The following is a 19,125-nucleotide window of genomic DNA, read 5'->3' as shown; positions in this document are numbered from 1 at the left end:
TGTGGATGTGGGTATGTGCTGTTGCTGCTGCTGCTGCTGTTGTTGTTACCGTTGCTGTTGGTGTCGTGTGCCTGTAATTGTGGATATTCCGCCTCGCCCACTACAGCGTGCCTTCACCCAATCCTTCCCGTCCTGAGAGATCTGCCCAACCCCGGCACCCTCCGCCTCCTTTGCTCCTTGCATGTACATTAAAATCCCCCATCCCCAGGGCATGTGGCAGGGTGTGTCAGTGGCGGTGAAGTTTCTGCTCACGGAGGCTGACGGGCTGGTGGACGCCGCCGCGCTGGAGGGCGTCGTGAGCTCCGTGGTGAGGGTCCGGGTCCGGGTCGGGGGGGGGGGGGCGAAGGATACTGGCGAAGGGAAACAAACAAACAAACAGAAGACAAGGTCGAAACCTGCAAACTGCTGGTGGGGTGCAAGGGGGGACAGGCACGGGGATCCCGATGTGACCCGAACTTGACTGCCCGAGCTCGGGCTGTCGACCTGCAGGTATTGGGTCTAGGGGCTCCTACTGTTGATATTGTTGATACTTCTGCTCTTTGCGGGTGCAGTAATGCACGGCCCGCTGGCCCGCTGGCTCTACTCTTCGTGAGTCCGGAGCCCACTGCAACAACCACACACACATACAAGTGTGTTGATGCAGCGGAGGCAGATGAGGGGGATGGGAGGCGCTGTGTCGTGTTAGAGCGGTGTGCACTGCACTGTACAGCATTGGGACCCTTTCCCTCCCTTTCCTGGTTTGTCGTTCCCCCCCTTTTCCCCCCCCCCCATCCATACACCCCATCACCACCGCCACCACCAGCACCACCACACAGCTCCGTAAATCATGTTGTGTGGTTCAGGTCCACCACCCCAACGTGCTCCACACGTATGCCTTCGAGTGCTGCCGACTGACGGAGGCTTCCTTCAACGACAACGAGCTGCTGACGAACGGGGGAGGGAGCGCGGAGGAAGGCGGAACGGTAGGCGGGAGGAGCGTGTGTGTATGTATGTATGTATGTATGTATGTATGTATGTATGTATGTATGTATGTATGTATGTATGTATGTATGTATGTATGATGGATGCATGGATGCATGGATGTGCATGTGTGCGTGGGGGATGGGGTCCTGATCTGAGCGGGAGGGTTGGGGGAAGGGTTTGGGGGTGGGCGCACCGGGGCCAGTGGTGGAAAGCTGAACACTAACAGATCTCAGGGGGAGATTTCGGGACGTTTGCCGCGGCCAATCAAATCTGGGTGAGGGTGACGGCGTGAGCAGGTAATCTGTATGTATGTGAACCAGGAAGGAACTGAGCCGCGGTTTGCGTGGGTGCGTGCAAGTGTGGTGGGGGGACAGCGAGGACGGGACGGCGAGGTAGGACCATGGAGGAGGGGGGAAGCGGGAGGGAGAGCGGCCGGTACGTCTTACTGCACATCATGGGCTCCCCCAGCCTGTACTCCGACTCCCCATCGGCCTGTCCGCCGTCCTCTGGCACTGGCTTGTGTACGGCCTCTTTTCTTGCCTTTACGCTCCATGAGGCCCAACAGAGACGTTTTCTGTTGGCGTTTTTCCTAGGAGCTGCCAGCGCAAGTAATCACTCCCTGTCGCCGTTACTGCGTTGGCGGTTGACCGTTAACGTTGACCGTTGGTCTGCAGGAGCTTCTGGAGTCCCTCATGGAATCATGCACGACATTTTCGGACAGCAACAATCACGTCCGCCGTGCCAGAGCGCTGCACATAGCCGCCAGCGGCGGTAATTTCGGCGCGTTCGCCCTTGCCAGTTGCCCTGGTGGCGGCAGCGGTGGGGTGTGCGCAGCAGTACAGCGCCTGTCGCGGCTGGGCGTGCCGAGCCTGGGTGAGCTTGGGCCGCTCACGTCAGCGCAGCTGGCACCGCCCTGCAGCACTGATGGCGGCGGCGGGGAGGTCGTTACACCTGGCGGCGCTGGTCGCAGCTGGGGGGCCCCTCTCCTCGCCTCCTGCCGAGCACGTTCCATACCGCCGGGGTCGTCGAGGACCTTGGGCACTGCCGCCGCCGCCGCCGCCGCCACCGCCACCGCCGTCACCCCGGTCGCCGCTTCTCCTGACACGTCCGCGGGTGCCGCCGCCGCCGGAACCGCCGCAGGGGTCGCCGTCGAGACCGCTGCGGACGCCGCCGTCGGCCCCCCCACCGCCAGAGGCGGTGGCGGCCTGCCGCGTGCGCTGAGGAGCTGGTTCGTGGACATTTGGGGTCAGCAGTCACCCCCCGTCATCCAACCGTCACCGCCGCTGTTGCGCCATCCGCAGCCGCCCAGCAGCCCTTCTCGCAGCGCTTCGTTGATGGCGATGCTTCGCGCTCGCTCCCAGGTGCGCCAAGGGCATCCTCCTTCCCCTTCTGCTTCCGGTCCCGCCGTCGCCCTTGCCGTCGCGACCGGCACTGACGAGTCTGATGCAGACGTGGTCATTGCCCGCAGCGGCGGGGATGGCTGTTTTCGGCCTGCGTCTGCAGCGGCAGCTCTCGGCCGTGGCCGCGGCAGCGGCAGCGGCAGCGCGGCAGTGACTGTTACAGCGGCGGCGGCGGCGGCGGGGTCCGCACACGCTGCAGCAGTTGATTCGACCAGCTATGGGCCTGTCATTGGAAGTCTGTTTAGTGGTGCCTCGACGGCAGCTGGGTGGAACTGCCACGCGAAGCTCAATTCGACGTTCCACTCGGACGACGGGTGCGTTGTTGACGTTGTTGACCCATGGGTCACATCGCCTGTTTTGGGTGATGGTGTGGGTACGTTTTGCAGACACACAAGGGTCAGGCAGCCAACGGGTGATGTCCATGCACGTTAGGACACACGTTACGGGTCTTGTGCTATGGCCCATGTGTCGCACAAGGGGACGTTGTAATGGCCTGTGTTACTTATCCCCCCCCGCCTGGTTTGCACACAAAACGCGCGCCGCGGGATTTCTGGACTCATGGAGTTTCTGTACGGCTTGTACGGCATGCATGTCGGAAAAAGCTTGGCGGCAGGTTGTTGTTAGGCAGTGTGCGATGGCAATGTGGCCAGAGGGGTGACCTCCCATTTTTTCATCGTAGAGTATCAAATGTATATCTACATTGTATACCTCCTATGTCGCCAGCCGCCCTCCTCTACAACCTTAACCGCCCCACCACGCTCTCCCCTCGTGCGTATCACGTCTGTCCTCGTGACTCTCTCGTGCGTTCCGTCTTTGTGTTCATCACGTCATATGCATGTGTTCTCGTCGGCCTTATGTCGCCTTCACGGATTGGTGGCGTCCCCCGCAGGTTTGGAGACCCCGAGGCCGGTATGGGGACGCAGTGCTGGACTGTACGGCAGGTTTTGTCGTACCTAAAGGCCCGGCCGGGGATGTACTTGACGTACATTATCATGGTATGCACGCGCAGAGTTAGCGATTGACTGCTTTTTAAGTGCTCTGGCGGATTTTGGCTTGGGTGCGGGCGATACAGGGAAGGGGGCAGGGGGAAGGGCTCCAGGTCGATCTGCGGCGGAAAGAGCCTGGGCGGTCTTTGGCCCCTTACCTTACCTCTTTTCATGTGGAGGGAAATGGAGGGGGGACCTAAATCGTGTGAACAGCCAAGATGGATTCGGAGTGGATGGGAGAAACTTGGTCGCGGGGAAGCCTTTTGGTGCGAGTGACGGGTGTGTGTGGGCGGGTGAGATTTCACCAGTGGAGACGCGGACGGTCCCGGTCGCGCCTGTGAGGGTGTTAAGAGGCTGCGGCTATGCAGCTCAAACCCATGAATCTGCCACACGTAGCTTGCTGCGATTCGACGTGAAAATCGTACAGGCATTTGCTCCCGCCTTACTGACCGTGTCGTACCTACGCCGTACAGGAGTACTGCGACCGCGGCTCGCTCCTCTCGGCCATCAAACGCGGCGTCTTTCAAACCGACAGCATGTGGCCGCACGACAAGGACAAGGACAAGGACGGTCTCGGCGGAGGCGCTGGCGGCGGCGGCGGCAGTACGGGGACGGGGACTGGCGGCGGAGGCGGAGGCGGTGGCGCCTGGTCGTTGTGGACCTCCAGCACCACCTTTGGGCGCAACAACTTGACAGCCCCTCCTAATCGGCCGCCTCGTAACACCGCCACTACCACCACCACCGCCACTATTACCGCCACCGCCAGCCCGGCCAGCAGCATTACCGTGGCGTTGCCTACGGCCGAGTTTCCCTTGGGTTTACATGACCAGCAGCAGCAGCAGCAGCAGCAGCTTTCCTCGGCGCCTTCCGGAACCGCGTCCAGTTCCCGACGAGTGGTGCTTCGGGCGCTACTTCGCACCGCCCGAGACGTCGCGCAGGTTTGTGCGGGTGTGTGTGTATCTGGCTTTGTGTATGTGGGTGGGGTTAGGGTCGATGTGGTAATGTGGCGTGTGTGTTTGATAATTGATGTCCGATATGCTGCCCGGGGCGGGGGGGTCGCATCAGAAAGATCAGAGCTGTTTATCACCCGCGCAGACAAAGCCAATACCGCGGGCAGGTCAGAGTTAGGGGAATGTTATGTTAGCTCGCGTGGCTAGGTGGCCGAGAGGAGAGGTGGCGAAGGGGTTTTAAGTTTGGAGGTGGAGAGGATCTCACACCCAAAGGAGCGAAGCGGTTAAGCATCACGTTCCAGGAGTTGTACGTCGGTCGGAGGGACTCAGTGCCGGTGAGAGGGAGGGCTTGCAACCATATCTGGCGTCATGGCATGACACTGGCGACCCGTGGGTCACTGAAGAAGCGCATTTTCACGGGACTCTGGAGTTTTACCCAGTTTATTTCCGCTGAATAATCCTCCTTTTCATCTCCCCCTCCCCCGGCCCTCCCCCCCCTCCGCCTCAGGGCATGTGCCACCTGCACTCCAACGGCATCATTCACGGAGATCTCAAACCGGGAAATGTGCTGCTCAGGGGATGCAGGTCCGACAGGAGGGGTTTCACAGCGCTCGTCAGCGACTTCGGCCTCAGCAAGGTACGACAAAGCCATGTACGGCAAAGGGTACAGCAAAAGACACAGTACCTGGCAATGTATGTAATGGCACTTTTGCCCTTCTACACACTCATTGGCGATTAACGAGCTGCCGTACAGGCCACGAAACGACGTTTCATCGAGGCAACGACGTGTTCTGAATGCTGCCTTCGACATGCGGGGGAACCGGTACACGTGTGTGCCTACAGCATCCTGGCAGCATCCTGGCGTCATTAAATGAAAGGAAGCAGCATAGCTGCAACATGGTAGATCGATGTTCGTCTAATGCAGTCTCCGTGGGGCCCTTCAAACTACGAGAAGAGGTTGCTTCTCTTATTCCAAAACCAAAAGTATGAGCAAGAGCGGGCTGAAGGGAAGGCGGTACGGCACACCTTAGATTCCTTTACGATCCTTTCGCTGTCTGTGGAAATAAACATAAATACACCTAGCTGCTGTACACGTATGTACGGCAACAGGTGACGCGCGGCGAAAAACCGTTGGATCTCAACCACTGGTCAACGGTGACGGTTATGGCGCCGGAGGTCATCAACGGCACGTGGCTCAAGGCCTCAGGTGTTTGGGCGAGAGTGGGGGGAGGAGGGGTGAAGGCCGCGGGCTGCGCGTTATGGTTCTTTCTGCGAGTTGTTTTGTACGCGTGTTGGGATGACGACAATTTTAGCTGGGACGGTGCTGTGTGGAGGAGTGAGGGGAATGCCGGAGGGCGAGGTAGGACGGAGGCGACCGGACACGACGACAAGGGCCTTCGAGGAGGCGCTGAGGAGTTATGAGGAGAGTTGCGGGCTGGGCCCAGCGGCAAATGCTTTTCGGGTTTTAGAGAATTGCTGATAACTAACTCGGACATGATGTAGGTATAGAGCTCCAGAGAAAAACGCCCCGGAGACATTTTCCCGCTACGTCAAGTCACTAGCGACTTGTTGTGGACGAGGCAAGCAAAGAGATCACGAGATCACACAAAATGCGCGCTCCTCACCCCTCCCCCCCCTGTTATGTTTCCCATTTCCTGGCGGCGGAATCGTTTTTTGATTTTTTGGTTTTGGTTGCATGACTCCCACCACAACCACCACCGCGCCCTGAACTGTTATCATCTTCTCGACGTTGCATATAGCTCCATTCCCCCCTTAAATCCCACCCTCTTTAACCTACAAGTCGAAACCGGCCATCTGCACACCTCGCTTTTTCGACCTCTTCTTCCTTCCTCTTCTTTTTGTCCCTCTCAACCTCTTTTCTGTCGTCACGACACAAATGCTCGTCTCCTCTCGTGTCCCCCCCCCATCGTGCTGCAGATGTGTTCTCCTTTGGCATCTTGTTGTGGCAGCTGGTCACGGGCGAGATTATGCCGTACGGCACGTGCACCGTACCGCAAATCTTGGTCGGCGTGTCGCAGGGTTCGGTGAGTTTTAAGGCCCCATTGGTCTCCCTAGGAAGGGGGGGGGGGTTAAGGGGGCTTGAGGTCATGCATTAGACAGGTCGCACTAGCTTCGAAGCAGGCCATGCCCAATCAATGGCGACTCTTAAAGCTTATCCAGCAGCAGAACCTTTTGTCAAGCGGTATATGAGCGCACATGCCCCGACTCCTTGGCCATTGCCCGTTAACCATGGATGACGGTTTCTCCGTCATGGGCCTTCATTGTGCCCCCGGCTCCCCGTGCTGCTGCGGCTGCTGCTGCTGCTGCTGCTGCGGCGGCGGCGGCGGCGGCGGCGGCGGCGGTCCTTCATCTCTCCAGCCTAAACCTCCTTCCTTTCGTCCGCTACCCTGCCCAAATGCCTCCCCCCCCACACACACATACGTCCGCTTCCCCCTCCTTTCTCCCCCCGCTTTTCCCCCTTTTTTCCCCTCCCCAGCTGAAACCCGAGTGGCCCTCCTCCGCCCACCCCGCACTTGTACGACTTGGGCGGGCATGTCTGTCTACAAGCCCGGAGAAGAGACCCAAATTTGAGGCGATTGTCAAGGTAGGTTTGTGGATGAATGGATGAATGGACGGATGGATGACTGTCCTAGGGTGGTTCACAAGGTTGAATATTGATTTAGGTTCCGGTTGGGGTTCAATCCGTCCAACGAAGCTTTTGCTACCGGACCCCAACAGCGCGCCACAGCTCCCGTACTTCCCTTCCTCGCTGCTCGGTTTATAAGTGTGCTCACTACATTCCAAACTCCAAACTCCAAACTCAAGAAGAACTCAAGAAGGACTCCAACAACCCTCAAACCACTTCATCGGGCATCGGGCTGCAACTTAGTCGCCCTTTCCGGGGCAACCCAGAATGCCGCCTCCACGTTGATTAAGGGGCTGCACGGTTCTGTAGCCACTAATACCGCTCGCAACGCGGTGAACAGTTGCAACCAAGAATTGTGGCTTGCGCCAAAGCCCGAATGCCACGTGGATCCCAATAAAGCGAGAACGAACTGCCCTGGGTGTTTATCACGTAATGCGCATCTGTTTGCGAAGATGCTGACCAAGATTGAAAAAGACGTACGGAGTCAGCTGCTGCAGCAGTCACCCGCGCCGAGGAAAGCGCCGGCGGCGCTTTCCTCATCATCATCGTCATCAGCGGCGGTGGCGGCGGCGGCGGGTATGGGGACAAGGGCGGTGGCGGCGGCAGCGGCGGCGGGACCGTAGTAGCTGCGCAGGAGGCGGCATCCTGCTTGGGGCTGCGGTGTAGGGAGCTTTGGGGGGGGGGTATGCCGGTGCCGCCCCCGCCCCTGCCACCGGCCCGCCAAGTCAACTGCCGGCGGCGGTGACGGCAGCGCCTGGTGGCAGCGACGGAGCCATACCGGTGCGCCCCTCGTGAGCCCTTTGGCGCCGGACTGGTATCGGACTGGTTCAGACACCCGCACTCTTCACCCGCCGCGGTGTTCTGCATCTGGCCTTCCAGGCATTTGCCCGAGCTGATGCTGATGCTGATGCCGCCGCCATTGCTACTCTGGAGCGGCTGCTGCTTCAGTTTGCTGCTGGGTTTAGAGGTTTGCGTTTTTTTCTCACGCGCCGCTCAATCCTGACGTACAGACAAGCGAGCTATATATTTTTCAGTCCGTCGGGGGTTTAGAGCTGCTGTGATGCCACAACGGAGAGGAGTCGCGAGGGAGGCGGCTGTTGGCAGTCGAGGAGGAAATCGCGTCAGGGACGAGATCTGCAAGTGTACATATTTCGTTGCACTGCTAAATGTGATTGGAAGCCGATGAATTGATTGAGTGGGATGTGTTTCTGTCTGTGTGTCTGTCTGTGTGTTCTGCATGTCTGTAGATGTGTCTGTCTGTGTGTGTGTCTGTCTATCTGTCTGTGCGTAGTTCAAATGTTCTTTGCATAATTCATTATGCAAAATAATGAGCAGCCTCAATGGAGATAGCACACGGTGGCCTGCGTGCTCTGGACGTCCCTCGCCAACCCGTGCGCACAGAGGCGCAGAGGCGCACAGAGGCGCAGAGGCGCTAGACGAAGTCTAATAATTAATTATAAAACCCAATTTCTACTCTTTACAGTTTTGCATGCCGAGCATGATGCCTTGCTGGCATATAAACGTAGTCATGATCGATCAATCGATCAATCGATCATGACCTGCTATCATGGATTAAGCGCCGTACCCAACCAATCGGCGATGTTGTTAATTGCTATCGGATTCGTGCGTTTCCAGCGTTTCCTAGCATATAGCGGACGTAGCAGGTGTGGTTGCGCGCGCAAGTTGCTAGTGGCGACATCGGTTTAATTTAACAACACTTTCAAATAAGATGACAGCGGCAGCAAGATGTATAGCTTTAGAGGTTGAGCTTGCGCCTTACTAAATCTGTTGGCTGCCATACGGGGCGATGAAGAAGATAACGAAAAAGACCTTTTTTCAGAACAAAGAGGGTGGGGGAAAGAATGGGGGAATGGGCTTGCCTGTCTGTCGATCTGTATGTTTGTTGCCTGTCTGTCGATCTGTCTGTTTGTCTATCTGTCTGTCGATCTGTCTGTTTGTTCTTTTTTATCCCCTTGGGACATTTCATCTGCGCAGTTGGGTAGCAGCTGGGTCGCAGCTGGGTAGCAGCTGGCTACTGGCTACTGGCAGCAGGCTGCTTTGCTTTTGGGGGAAGCGCATCATTCGGCGCTGCAGGGCGGTTGTTTCCATCGATTAGCGGTTGCTGTTGGCGAGATGGCGGAATGGTGGCGGGATGGTGGGATGGGCCGCGAGGCAGAAGAGTGCGCGCTTCGGCGTTCTCTCATGTTCTTTGTTCGGCATGGAGGTGTAGCCAGGCACTGTATCATTTCTGTATGTCCGTACGTATGTATGTATGCGCATCTCTGGCTTTCAAGATTTTGGGACTTGATGAATTTATGAATTGGTTGTGTTTTGTTTGGTAATGGTGGTGATGACAATCGTGCGTGCATGTTGGTGTTTGGAAGAGGGCTTAAAAAACACAAATCTACTGCTGCTGCTGCTGCTGCTGCTGCTGCTGCTGCAGACGTGTCCATGAGTGTTCCGAACCTGTTGGTTTTGTCGTGTGAAGAAGATGAACTACTTGATGCGTTCATCCATCCCGCGTTCATCACAATCCGGTTTAGCACAGCCTAAATGAAACGCACATACATATTCATATACAATGGCAAAAACTTAAGCTTAAAAACCCTTAGGAGTGCTCTGGGACTGGGAAATGTGCCGACCGGTAATAAGCAAGGGTGCCGTACACCTGGCTGCGTGCGTTGGGGTGTATCTCGAGAAAGCAAATGCTGAGGGGTTTTACATGCGCCGCTCTAAGTGCCTTGCTAAGGGATGATGATGATGACGATGATGATGATGTGTTCGTCGCTTTGTTTGATGGTTTGGTTGGTTGGGATGTTGCCTGTTTCGGTTTGTAAAAGGAGCTGATGGAAACTCACATGCGCCGATGAAGGGGGCATTCTTGATAAGCCAGGGGCGGGCCGAGGTCGGTCCCTTACAAAACGATTCTAAAATCATCTGTCCGGAAATATACTTTGCGGAGTGTGGGGCCCCTGTGGATAGAAACCCGCAACCATGAGGGGCAGGAGGGCCCCAACTGAGACACAGGCAAGGTCTGCGGAGTGGTGGAGGCTGAGTTTGAGGGTTGTGGGAAGTGAGGAGTGAGGCCGAGGAGAAGTGGTTGGGCGAGATAGGAAGTGGCGAGGTGGGGAGGAAGCGGCTGCGGCGGCGCGTTTGGCTAGAGCTGGAACTGGTATATAGATGGTGCTGCTGGGTAGCAGCAGTTATGTGATTGTGGTGGCGCGTGTGTGTTTTGCATGAGGCTGGAATATCGCTTACATGCATGCATGCGCACGTGCGTGGCGTGTGTATGTGTGCTGTGTACGTAACGGCGCAGCGGAGATCACTACGGACAAACCTGGGCAAGAACTTCACTTTTTTGTAAAATGAAGTTGCGTGTACGAGTTAAGGACGCCACGGTAGCCAAGAGGTGGGAAATGTTTCTTCCTGTTTATATCCGGGGCGCGATAAGGTGATTAATGAATAATCGACGTGTCGTTCCTTTCAGGTTGTGAGAAAAATATACGAAATGATTTTGTGCAATGTATGTACTTTCTCAAATTATCGTAGCGCTACAGGTCGTGCTGACAGCAGTGGACGTTTTCGCGGCTGTTTTATTTATGCGCCGCGTGTTGCTGTACATTGCCGGTGTGTCTTTTTCCCCTCCACCTCACCTGCATTGTTGATTCCTGCACCAGTGGACCTGTATATTGTGTAAATGCAGTGTCTTGCATAAAACTCTACATCAACGGATTGAGCATGAACTGCCCCCCACAACCCCGCGCCGCATACACCGGCATACTACAGGGATAACAGAGAAGTCAAGAGGTACCGAGTTCAGCAACCCCCTACCACCACGCCGTACCCCTACCCGTACCACGGGCTCGGCCAGGGGCCACGGACCTCCTCTTCCCCTGTCAGCCAGTGAGCCGCCCTGGGTGGAGACTTGGGGTTTACACACCGCCAGCGATTGGGATTCAGGATACACCTGGCCACACCTGCCACTAGTGATAAAAACAGTAAAGTGGTAATGTTGTGTGTACATTACGATCATGCATGCAAATGCATGCAATACAAATCAATCGATTGATTCACACAACGTCGTGCGTTGTGTGAGGGACCGTTCCCGGAAAGAGCAAAAGCTCCAAGATCGAATGCACTGGAAGGGGGAAATGGGAAGAGAGTGGGTCGATACAAAAATACATAAAACCAAACAAGACAGGATGAACCTCCACTACCGCCAACTACTGCCTCTTTGCAAACCTGGCACCATAAAAGCATGCATCTGCACACCACCACCAGCACCACCGGAGCACTATCCGCACCACCAAAAAAAGGGAAGCTCAGCCCCTGCCGTTCCCGCTTACATGATAAGTTTCAACAAACTGCCATCGTCATCATTTACATTCAAAATGCGGCCATGCTTTCATCCGCGCACAGCCATTCCCACCTTCACCTCAAGCATCAGTACCCTTACACCCTTCAGCTATGCTAGCTTATTTGGCAGCGGCAGGACCGCGCGCCGCAAACTCCTCGCCCTTCTTGATCGAGCCCAAAAGCTCGGCCTTCATCGCCTCAAAGTTCTCCTGCTCCATAGCGTCCACGGCACCCAGAGGGAAAATCTCCTCCACACCACCGCGGCCCAGTCGCAGGGGCGATGAGAAGTACGGCAGGCCGGGTACGGCAGACGAGCGCACGTAAGCGTACTCGTTTACGGGGCCCTCTCCCGACATGGCCCTCAAACACGAGTCCGCAAAGCGGGCGGCGGCGTACGCCATCGACAAGGTTGCCGAGCCGGCTCCGGCTTTAGCCTGCAGCAGTCAGGTGACGGGGGGGGGCCGGAGAGGTGAATGAGGACGCTCACAACGGGGCTGCAGAGAAGGGACAAGGGAGTTCGAGGGGGGGTTAAGACACCGTTCAACTTCTTCCTGTTCCTCTTCCCCCGCCCCCCCACGCGGGACGCACCTGCACCACCTCAGTGCCAGCGTCCTGGATGCGGACCATCAGGGCCTTACGTTGCTCCGCAGTCATCGAGGCAGGCAGCGCCGGCCGAGCCTAAATCAGCCACAATGGCAATGAGGGGATGAGCGGACGAGAAGATCAGCGCATGAGGGGCCACAACGCGGGAGAGTCAGGTCCGGTAACTGGAGTACGCCGAGTTCGTGGGGTTGGGCGGGGGGGGGGCGTGCACATAGCCCCCTGTGCTTCAGGGGGGGGGCAAGTGTAGCGGCTCACGACTGGCCACCCATGCACACAAGCCACTACCCAAACTGACAGGCCCCCCCCCGCCATACCCAGGCAGGCAGGCAAGGACAACGCGACACGCCGTACTGGCTTCCGTTGCATACGCAGATACGGCACACGTACACGATTCAAAGGCTCTCGGAGGGAGGCCACGAGACCTCCCTTTTGACTCGCAACAACAAGGCTCAAGGCATGTACAGAAAAACATGAACATACACACCCCTCTACCTGCGACAAAAGCGGTAGGATGGTGATGCCGGCGTGGCCGCCCACCACGGGCACGGACACGTCCCGCGGGTCAGCTCCCACGATTTCGGCGATGAAGGCCTCCGCGCGAACCACATCCAGAGTGGTGACCCCGAACAGCCGGGCAGGGTTCAGCACACCTGCGGCAAGGTGGGACGCCATGATGTGTGTGATGCATGGGCACAAGCATGCGGGAAAAACGTCAATACACGTACGTACATACATACATACACACATGCACATACATACACATGCACACACATTACATTACATTACCTTACATACGCACACACGTACCTGCCCGCTGGAGCACCTCCGCCGCAATGGGCACCGTCGAGTTGACGGGGTTGGAAATGATGGCCACCCAGGCGGTAGGGCAGTGGGCGGCCACCGCCTCAGCGAGGGTGCGGACAATACCCGCATTGATGTTGAACAGGTCGTCCCGCGTCATACCCGGCTTGCGGGGAACACCTGAGGGTGCCAGTGGGGGATGGGAGGAGGGAGAGAGAGCGGGAGGGGGGTGGGGAAGGGTGAGTTGCCTTGCATTGGGTTTGGCGGGTCGCAAGGGGGGGAGGCGGCACAGGCGGGGACGCTTTTCCGCAAAGAGAGGGTGGCCACCACAAAAAGCGCCGCACACAGGGGCTGTTGGGGGAAAATGCTGGAAGCATGTGGAAGGGGTTGTTCGGGGGCCCTTTCCTCCCCCCGAGGGAAATAGAAGCAAGACAAAATGTCAAAAAGGATTGATTCCAAGACTAACGCAAGGCGACGAGGTCCGCATAGTTGTACGCACACACAGTTACACCCACATCACATCACATCACGAACCGCAGCAACCCAACCGAAGCGCGTTCGCTTCTCACTCTCAAAGCAACCATACAACCCCTACACACACATTTTTCATCCACATACATACAAACATATACCATTTACATGCACCCATATACAGGCACGCAGCAACAACACCGGCACACCTACACACAACAAACATCTCACCGGCCGGGATGATCACCAGATGGCAACCCGCCAGCGCTGCCGGCAGCTGGTCCGGTCCCAAATAGCCCTTTACACGAGCGGCGGTGCTCATATGAGACACGTCAGCGGCGACGCCGGGGGTGTTCGCCACATCGTACAAGCTCAGCTCGGAAATGTACGGCGACATCTTGAGGAGCATGGACAACGGCTGGCCAATACCGCCGGCAGCACCGAGTACGGCGACCTTGAACTGATGTATGTACGCAAGGACGGGGAAGAAAGATGAAGTGGATTGGTAAGAGGGAGATTTATTGGAGGGGGGAGAAAGTTGAAGTGGTTGGCGTGTGGTGAGAGATTGAGTGGTATCGCTAAAACGGGGGACACGTTGCGACATTTTCAGGGGAGAAACGGCGGGGGAGCGGGAAATGGTGTTTGTATCTTATGAAGAAACGCGTCCGAGGGGCGCAAGCTTCCGCCACGGCCAAAAACGGCCCATCGGCACACCCGCCAGGTAATGACAAAAACCTGAAACCGTGGACATGGTGCAATTATCCCGCATATTAGAGCTGGTTGCGGAGGCTAAATTGGTCTTGACGACAGCCATGGCCGGATCCATTCCTCAAAGGGTCGCAAGAGCAACCCTGCGCGCCATGTCATACCTTAAATAGCTTTGGTGGGTCAAGGTGGGAAGCAATTTTTTGAATGCGGTTGAGGGCGGCCATCTTTCAGAGTATCGGTGCTTGGTTGCACACGAAGCGACCGATGCGAAACTTAGTTAATCAGCAGGAACACACTATTTCCTTCACAGTCACAAGTGCACAATTACAGATAAGCCTTGGTGAGTTATAAAACGTGTCGGTGAAAACCGTCAAGGTGGCAGTTACATGACGGAAGCGCCAGTTTCGGAGCAGTCCGGTGAGCTTAACGGACTTGCCGTTGCTGGCCTGGTATGTTGGGTTCCTCAAAGGTTACATAATAACATAGCATGGGCTATATCGACTTACGGTTGGGTGGCCTTGTTCAGAGCCCATAGTTAGTGTCCTGTTGCACCGCGCACCTTGGTCTCTTGCTTCGCAATGGTAACCTGTTCTTTATGGAGATATTTAGTGCGCAAACGTAGCAAGCGTTTGGGCACACATGCTATACCTGTCCGAAGTAGTCTGGACACGATCAGGGCAAACTTCAGTTCGTTGCGCAGCAACGGGTGGTCCCTTGGTTATCTGTATCAACAACTTACTACCTGCGAGAAGACGCCGAATATCCGTGTAGTATGTGAAGTGGGAAACGTCGTTAAGGGACGGCGGCTGAAGCATCTCTTGCTACTATGTGTTCGAACCTTTTATGCTCACCGGCACTTACTTGTGGGACTGACTCCACAGAAACATTATGCATGAATGAGCTCTTACAAAGGGTGAGATGATGGCTGGCTAGCCTTTCCTAACAAATGGATTCACTGTTTAAACATGGATTGCAGCACAATGCAGGCTAGGACTTCAGCTCTAGGATGGGAACGAGCCCACCTCACATCACTCCAATCCCTGATAACAAAATCCAACCGATGCTTATTAGGAGACCCTTTAAATTCTGATTCTTTCGTATCTCAGCGAAAGCTGACAGCCGCTAGAAGCGGCTGAGACCAATGAACCAATCAAACCGAATCCGGCCCAAGTCGCGCTCATGCCGTAAACGAAACAAGTTATAGATGACCTTCGCAAGACCACGCTGATCCTCGACCTGCATGGTATCAAAGATGTTCATGCTGGTGGGCACATCTAGGTCCCAAAGCTTCCGTCGTGCCTGCGTCAGCGCCGGGCACTCCGCTGCGTGCTTTTCCATGTTCGATGGCTCCGCTGATGCCACACGCGCCGCAAACGCGATGCTCCCGAGACCTGTTTCTCGCGCGATTAACCGCCAAATCAAGAACACATAACCGAAAACGAAGTAAGGCACGGTGGTGCGCCAGCGGGATATAACCCCATCCAGTACTTTTGGCGACACATTTTAACGCCAGGCTTCCTGCCATCTGAAATGAAGGCCCCTGTCACTTCCCCAATCGTCATTGACACTGTCCTCAGGGTGTCCAATTCTACTTTGACCGCCAGAGCCTCATACAAAGTAATGAGCAAAGGGCTCTGCACAGCGCCGCTTGCAGATAAGATCAAGGATCACCCAATAAGCTCGGCTTGATAACATCCCTATCTGGCTGTGTGCATGTGTTTTGCGTGCATGTGTTTTGCGCCGCGTCTTGCACCGGGGGGTTAGGGATCACCCCCAATGATTAAGGTCTGGATTTGCCCATCAGGCCGCCGCATGCCGTGTGTCAAACACGGCAAGAGAGCTCTTGCATTGCCTTGTCATGCCTTCGCCTTTTCCCTCAGTGTCTACAGATAGGTGTCTCTCTCACCCTAGGGGGTTTTCGTGTTACAGATCCTGATAAAAAGTAAAGCTAAAACTCAGCCGCCTTTTAGGAGAGCTCATGCAAGCAAGGTTCGCGGACTGTACAAGCTGCACAACTCCGGCCCCCAGCTGGGCTGCAGGGCCGCCACCCAACCAATGTCTCACAGGGCATAGTACGCATTTCGGCGCGCCCATCAAAGAGCATCAGCCGTAGGGCCAGTTGAAGCCTTCGCAAGTAAAAAATGCAAAATTTACTCGAACATCGTACACCGCAACCTCTGTGCAACAACAGGAACAAGCACGGGCTCAAAGCTTGACACCCTCCGTCCTTGGCTGCCAAACAAACGTTATCCGCTTAATTTTATCAGCGGGAACATCGCAGACGTAGGTTGCCAAGCAATCGGCGACACCACCATTCGGCAACCCAGTGATGATCTCACGGTCAACAACAACATTTCCAAGAACCAAACGACCTAGAAGCTCGCAGTGCACCGGGGACTTAAAGCGCTCGACATATCGCGGCCTTAGCTCCTCCTTGTTCGACGCGATTACATTCCCAGTTATGCCATCCAAGACGACGACGTCATCAGTGAATAGTTCCATAAAGGGATTCACTTGCCTAGCGTTGTAAAGTTCCAGCTGCCTCTGGACGATGGCAGCCGCTTCTTGTGCCATCGCCGCTTTGGTCGCAACGCCGCGATGCTGCAGCGCTAAAGGTTGCCTAGCCGGCGTCAAAGAGACACTCAGAGATATGCGGTGGCCAAATTTTACGCCCACCGCGGACTTTGTGCTAAGCGAACCTAAGCACCTGAACCCCATAGGAAAGGGAGTATCAAATTGGTACGTAGTTATCCACTATGGTTGTCGCACCGTTTCTGTGCGACTGGTTATAAAATTCTTCATTACGTAAGGACGTTAGGCCCATTGGCCGCTCGTCCGAATAGAGATGCGATTGTTACAGTGGACCCCGAACGGGTCGAGTGCAGCGCCCATAGGAACGCCTCCCGCACAACACTGTGGGCCTTATTCAAAAAGAACTCGGCCAGGCCGTACTAACTTCACTGGACACACGGCCTCAGTTAGTACGCTTAAACAAAAAATTGAGGCTCCGACGTGCGCCCTCAAACTTCGTCATTGTATGTTGTTACAGGGTGGTTAACTTCGCCAGCGGCCCCCTTTCCCGGGGCAGTCCCTGCTCTCCCCTGCTAGAGGGGCACCCTAATCCGTCACCCCATCCGACTTCAGAATGTATTCGTTGGGTTCGGCAACTCACCACCAGCATCCAACCAAATCTAGCGGATCAACGGCGCATCAACTTAGTTCCTGGTCAGCTCGCAAGTTGATATTATCACGTCCTACACCGTCCATATGATGGGGGGCCACCTCCCATTTCATCACTCCTCAAACACCCGAGGAGCTGGCAGGCGGATTTGAACCCGGGTCGACTGGATCGACTGGGAGCAGAAGTCAGGCCTTAACTTCTGCCAGCCGCCTGCCATTGTATATCGGTAAACGGCAAGCAACCATGTCTGCGTCATTGACATATAAGAAAGGGTGATTGTGAGGTACATGATCCCAATGTTTTGGCAAGTAATCCCGTGCCGCAAAAGCAGTTAAACGGGCCCAAAAGTCAGAGATAACCTCGTATGTAATGCGGTTAAGCGATGGCGTTGATATAGGCATGTTGGTCTGGAGACCTTCCTTAAACAACAAACGGCGACCGAGATTGAGTGAGCTGATGGCCGCGAGGCATACAACCTCCCATACACACGAACAAATCCAGGTTGGTGGAATGCCCAACCACAGGTTAGCCCGGTTGAAAAGGTCAGGGAACTCAAGTTCGTTTTGCAGAGCTTCACGAAGAGCCAACGCGACAGTACAATCCCAGAAATGATGCCGACGATCCCCACAAAGCATGCGTACACCACAGGGGCACATAGCAGCCGGGATACCTCTTTGACGTTGCGCCCTATGCATAGGAAAGGCAGGGAAACCATCAAGAGCCAGCCTCCAAAAGGCTTCTTTATGCTCGTTATCCCACCGAAGTCTCCACATGCGCGACAAAGTACGACGGAAGTCCAACAAAGTATTGGCCAAGTTCTCCGGCGATAAGACGATATCAACAGCATCCAAAATAAAATCTTCATGTTTGATATCAAGCGTTCGTAAAGAAGGTGCCATTAGTAAAGTCGTCGCAAATTTAACCGTTACTTGAGAGAAATGCAGTAACACTTGACCAAATCTCCATCCCAAGCTTTTGACAATTCTTTTCCAGGCCTCTTGCGGAGGCGGTATTTCATGGTTTCTGTCATTAATAGCTACTATCGCCGCTATGGTCCATTGCGGGGGTAGGCGGTCGATAAGTTGCGATATACGCGTTATGGCAGTCGCCCCCGACTGACACGATGCCGGCAGGGGATGCCTCGGCGTAAGCCCTAATATGCCATGTACCACGATAGTACGAAACAGATTCGTACAATGAAAGTGTTGCGCCTCAGTAAGGCCTTGTACACCAACCATGCGCACCAAATTCCACGTAGACGACATAGCTGTGTGGCATCGTACGGCCATACCTACGGTATCTAACCCACGCAAATTTCTAAGATCACCAAAATGCTCCGAATAGAGCCTTCTCTAACTAACGCCAAAGGTGTACGATAGGGCCTTATGGCACTAGCGTCCAACTCAGTTAAAACACCGATCGTTACCTAAAAACGGTATTCTTCAACAGCACCAAATTGTAGACTTCTTACTCCTTGAGTTAGTTAGCATACGACGCAGTACCCTATAGGACCGAGGCATCGTTACAGTTTGGTACCGATACCTCAAAATTCTGTGACCTCAAACGGTCTCCGCTTCCTGAAAACCTTCAGCAATGTCTGCCTTGGTCCGACACTCGAATGGCATGGACAGCGGTACTCGACACATGCGTCTTGAAGGTCCACGTAAGCTGCTTCTTCATTTAATCGGACCATACGTAATCAAGGAAAAAATTAACTCATCGCTTATCGCTTGCCTACTGGAACGCGTATCCGTGACGTATCTCTGTTACGGCCTTACTATGAGAGTGACCGTGCTCCAAAACCTCCGCAGCCTTAGCGCTTTGCCGTACTTACATCAGGGTCTTTCGATCCCACCACACTTGTGGAGAAGTCTAAATAGGCTCGAGCATTACAAGTAGCGACCAAAGTGAAAGGATCTAACATGTTGGCCGAGTAAGCTCTATATCGATATCGAACACGAATGTATTCGATAGGAGGGTCTGAACAGCGGGAAGATGAGGCTGGGGTCCTGGCGCAAGCTACCAGCGCAAAGGCATTTAAATATCGCGACAAGGGGGT

The 19,125-nt window shown here is 55.3% G+C and overlaps 2 protein-coding genes across 2 annotated transcripts in view; one reads left to right on the top strand and one right to left on the bottom strand.

Moving 5' to 3' along the window:
• The window catches only part of VOLCADRAFT_106555 (uncharacterized protein), a gene marked incomplete at its 3' end in the record, with an annotated part of 29,049 nt that extends 20,656 nt beyond the window's left edge, over positions 1-8,393 (top strand). Inside the window, exons 10-22 of the mRNA XM_002954833.1 lie at positions 209-307; positions 490-588; positions 1,638-2,677; positions 3,253-3,358; positions 3,823-4,287; positions 4,808-4,936; positions 5,410-5,506; positions 6,238-6,344; positions 6,797-6,904; positions 7,039-7,422; positions 7,672-7,737; positions 7,826-7,913; positions 8,350-8,393. Coding sequence (XP_002954879.1) covers positions 209-307; positions 490-588; positions 1,638-2,677; positions 3,253-3,358; positions 3,823-4,287; positions 4,808-4,936; positions 5,410-5,506; positions 6,238-6,344; positions 6,797-6,904; positions 7,039-7,422; positions 7,672-7,737; positions 7,826-7,913; positions 8,350-8,393 — 2,832 coding nt within the window. The remainder of the gene's footprint in view (positions 1-208; positions 308-489; positions 589-1,637; positions 2,678-3,252; positions 3,359-3,822; positions 4,288-4,807; positions 4,937-5,409; positions 5,507-6,237; positions 6,345-6,796; positions 6,905-7,038; positions 7,423-7,671; positions 7,738-7,825; positions 7,914-8,349) is intronic.
• Positions 8,394-10,641: 2,248 nt separating this feature from the next.
• mdh2 (malate dehydrogenase) lies at positions 10,642-14,202 on the bottom strand. The gene is made up of 6 exons (XM_002954782.1): positions 14,047-14,202; positions 13,409-13,637; positions 12,713-12,886; positions 12,398-12,555; positions 11,891-11,980; positions 10,642-11,736 (listed from the first exon to the last, which is right to left on the bottom strand). Exons 1-6 carry the CDS (start codon positions 14,107-14,109, stop codon positions 11,422-11,424), a joined length of 1,029 nt encoding a protein of 342 aa, XP_002954828.1. The 5' UTR covers positions 14,110-14,202; the 3' UTR covers positions 10,642-11,421.
• Between the last annotated feature and the right edge of the window lie 4,923 nt (positions 14,203-19,125).

Source organism: Volvox carteri, assembly GCF_000143455.1.
Source record: "Volvox carteri f. nagariensis unplaced genomic scaffold VOLCAscaffold_46, whole genome shotgun sequence".
NCBI lineage: Eukaryota > Viridiplantae > Chlorophyta > Chlorophyceae > Chlamydomonadales > Volvocaceae > Volvox > Volvox carteri.
This window is presented reverse-complemented; position numbering and strand designations above follow the sequence as displayed.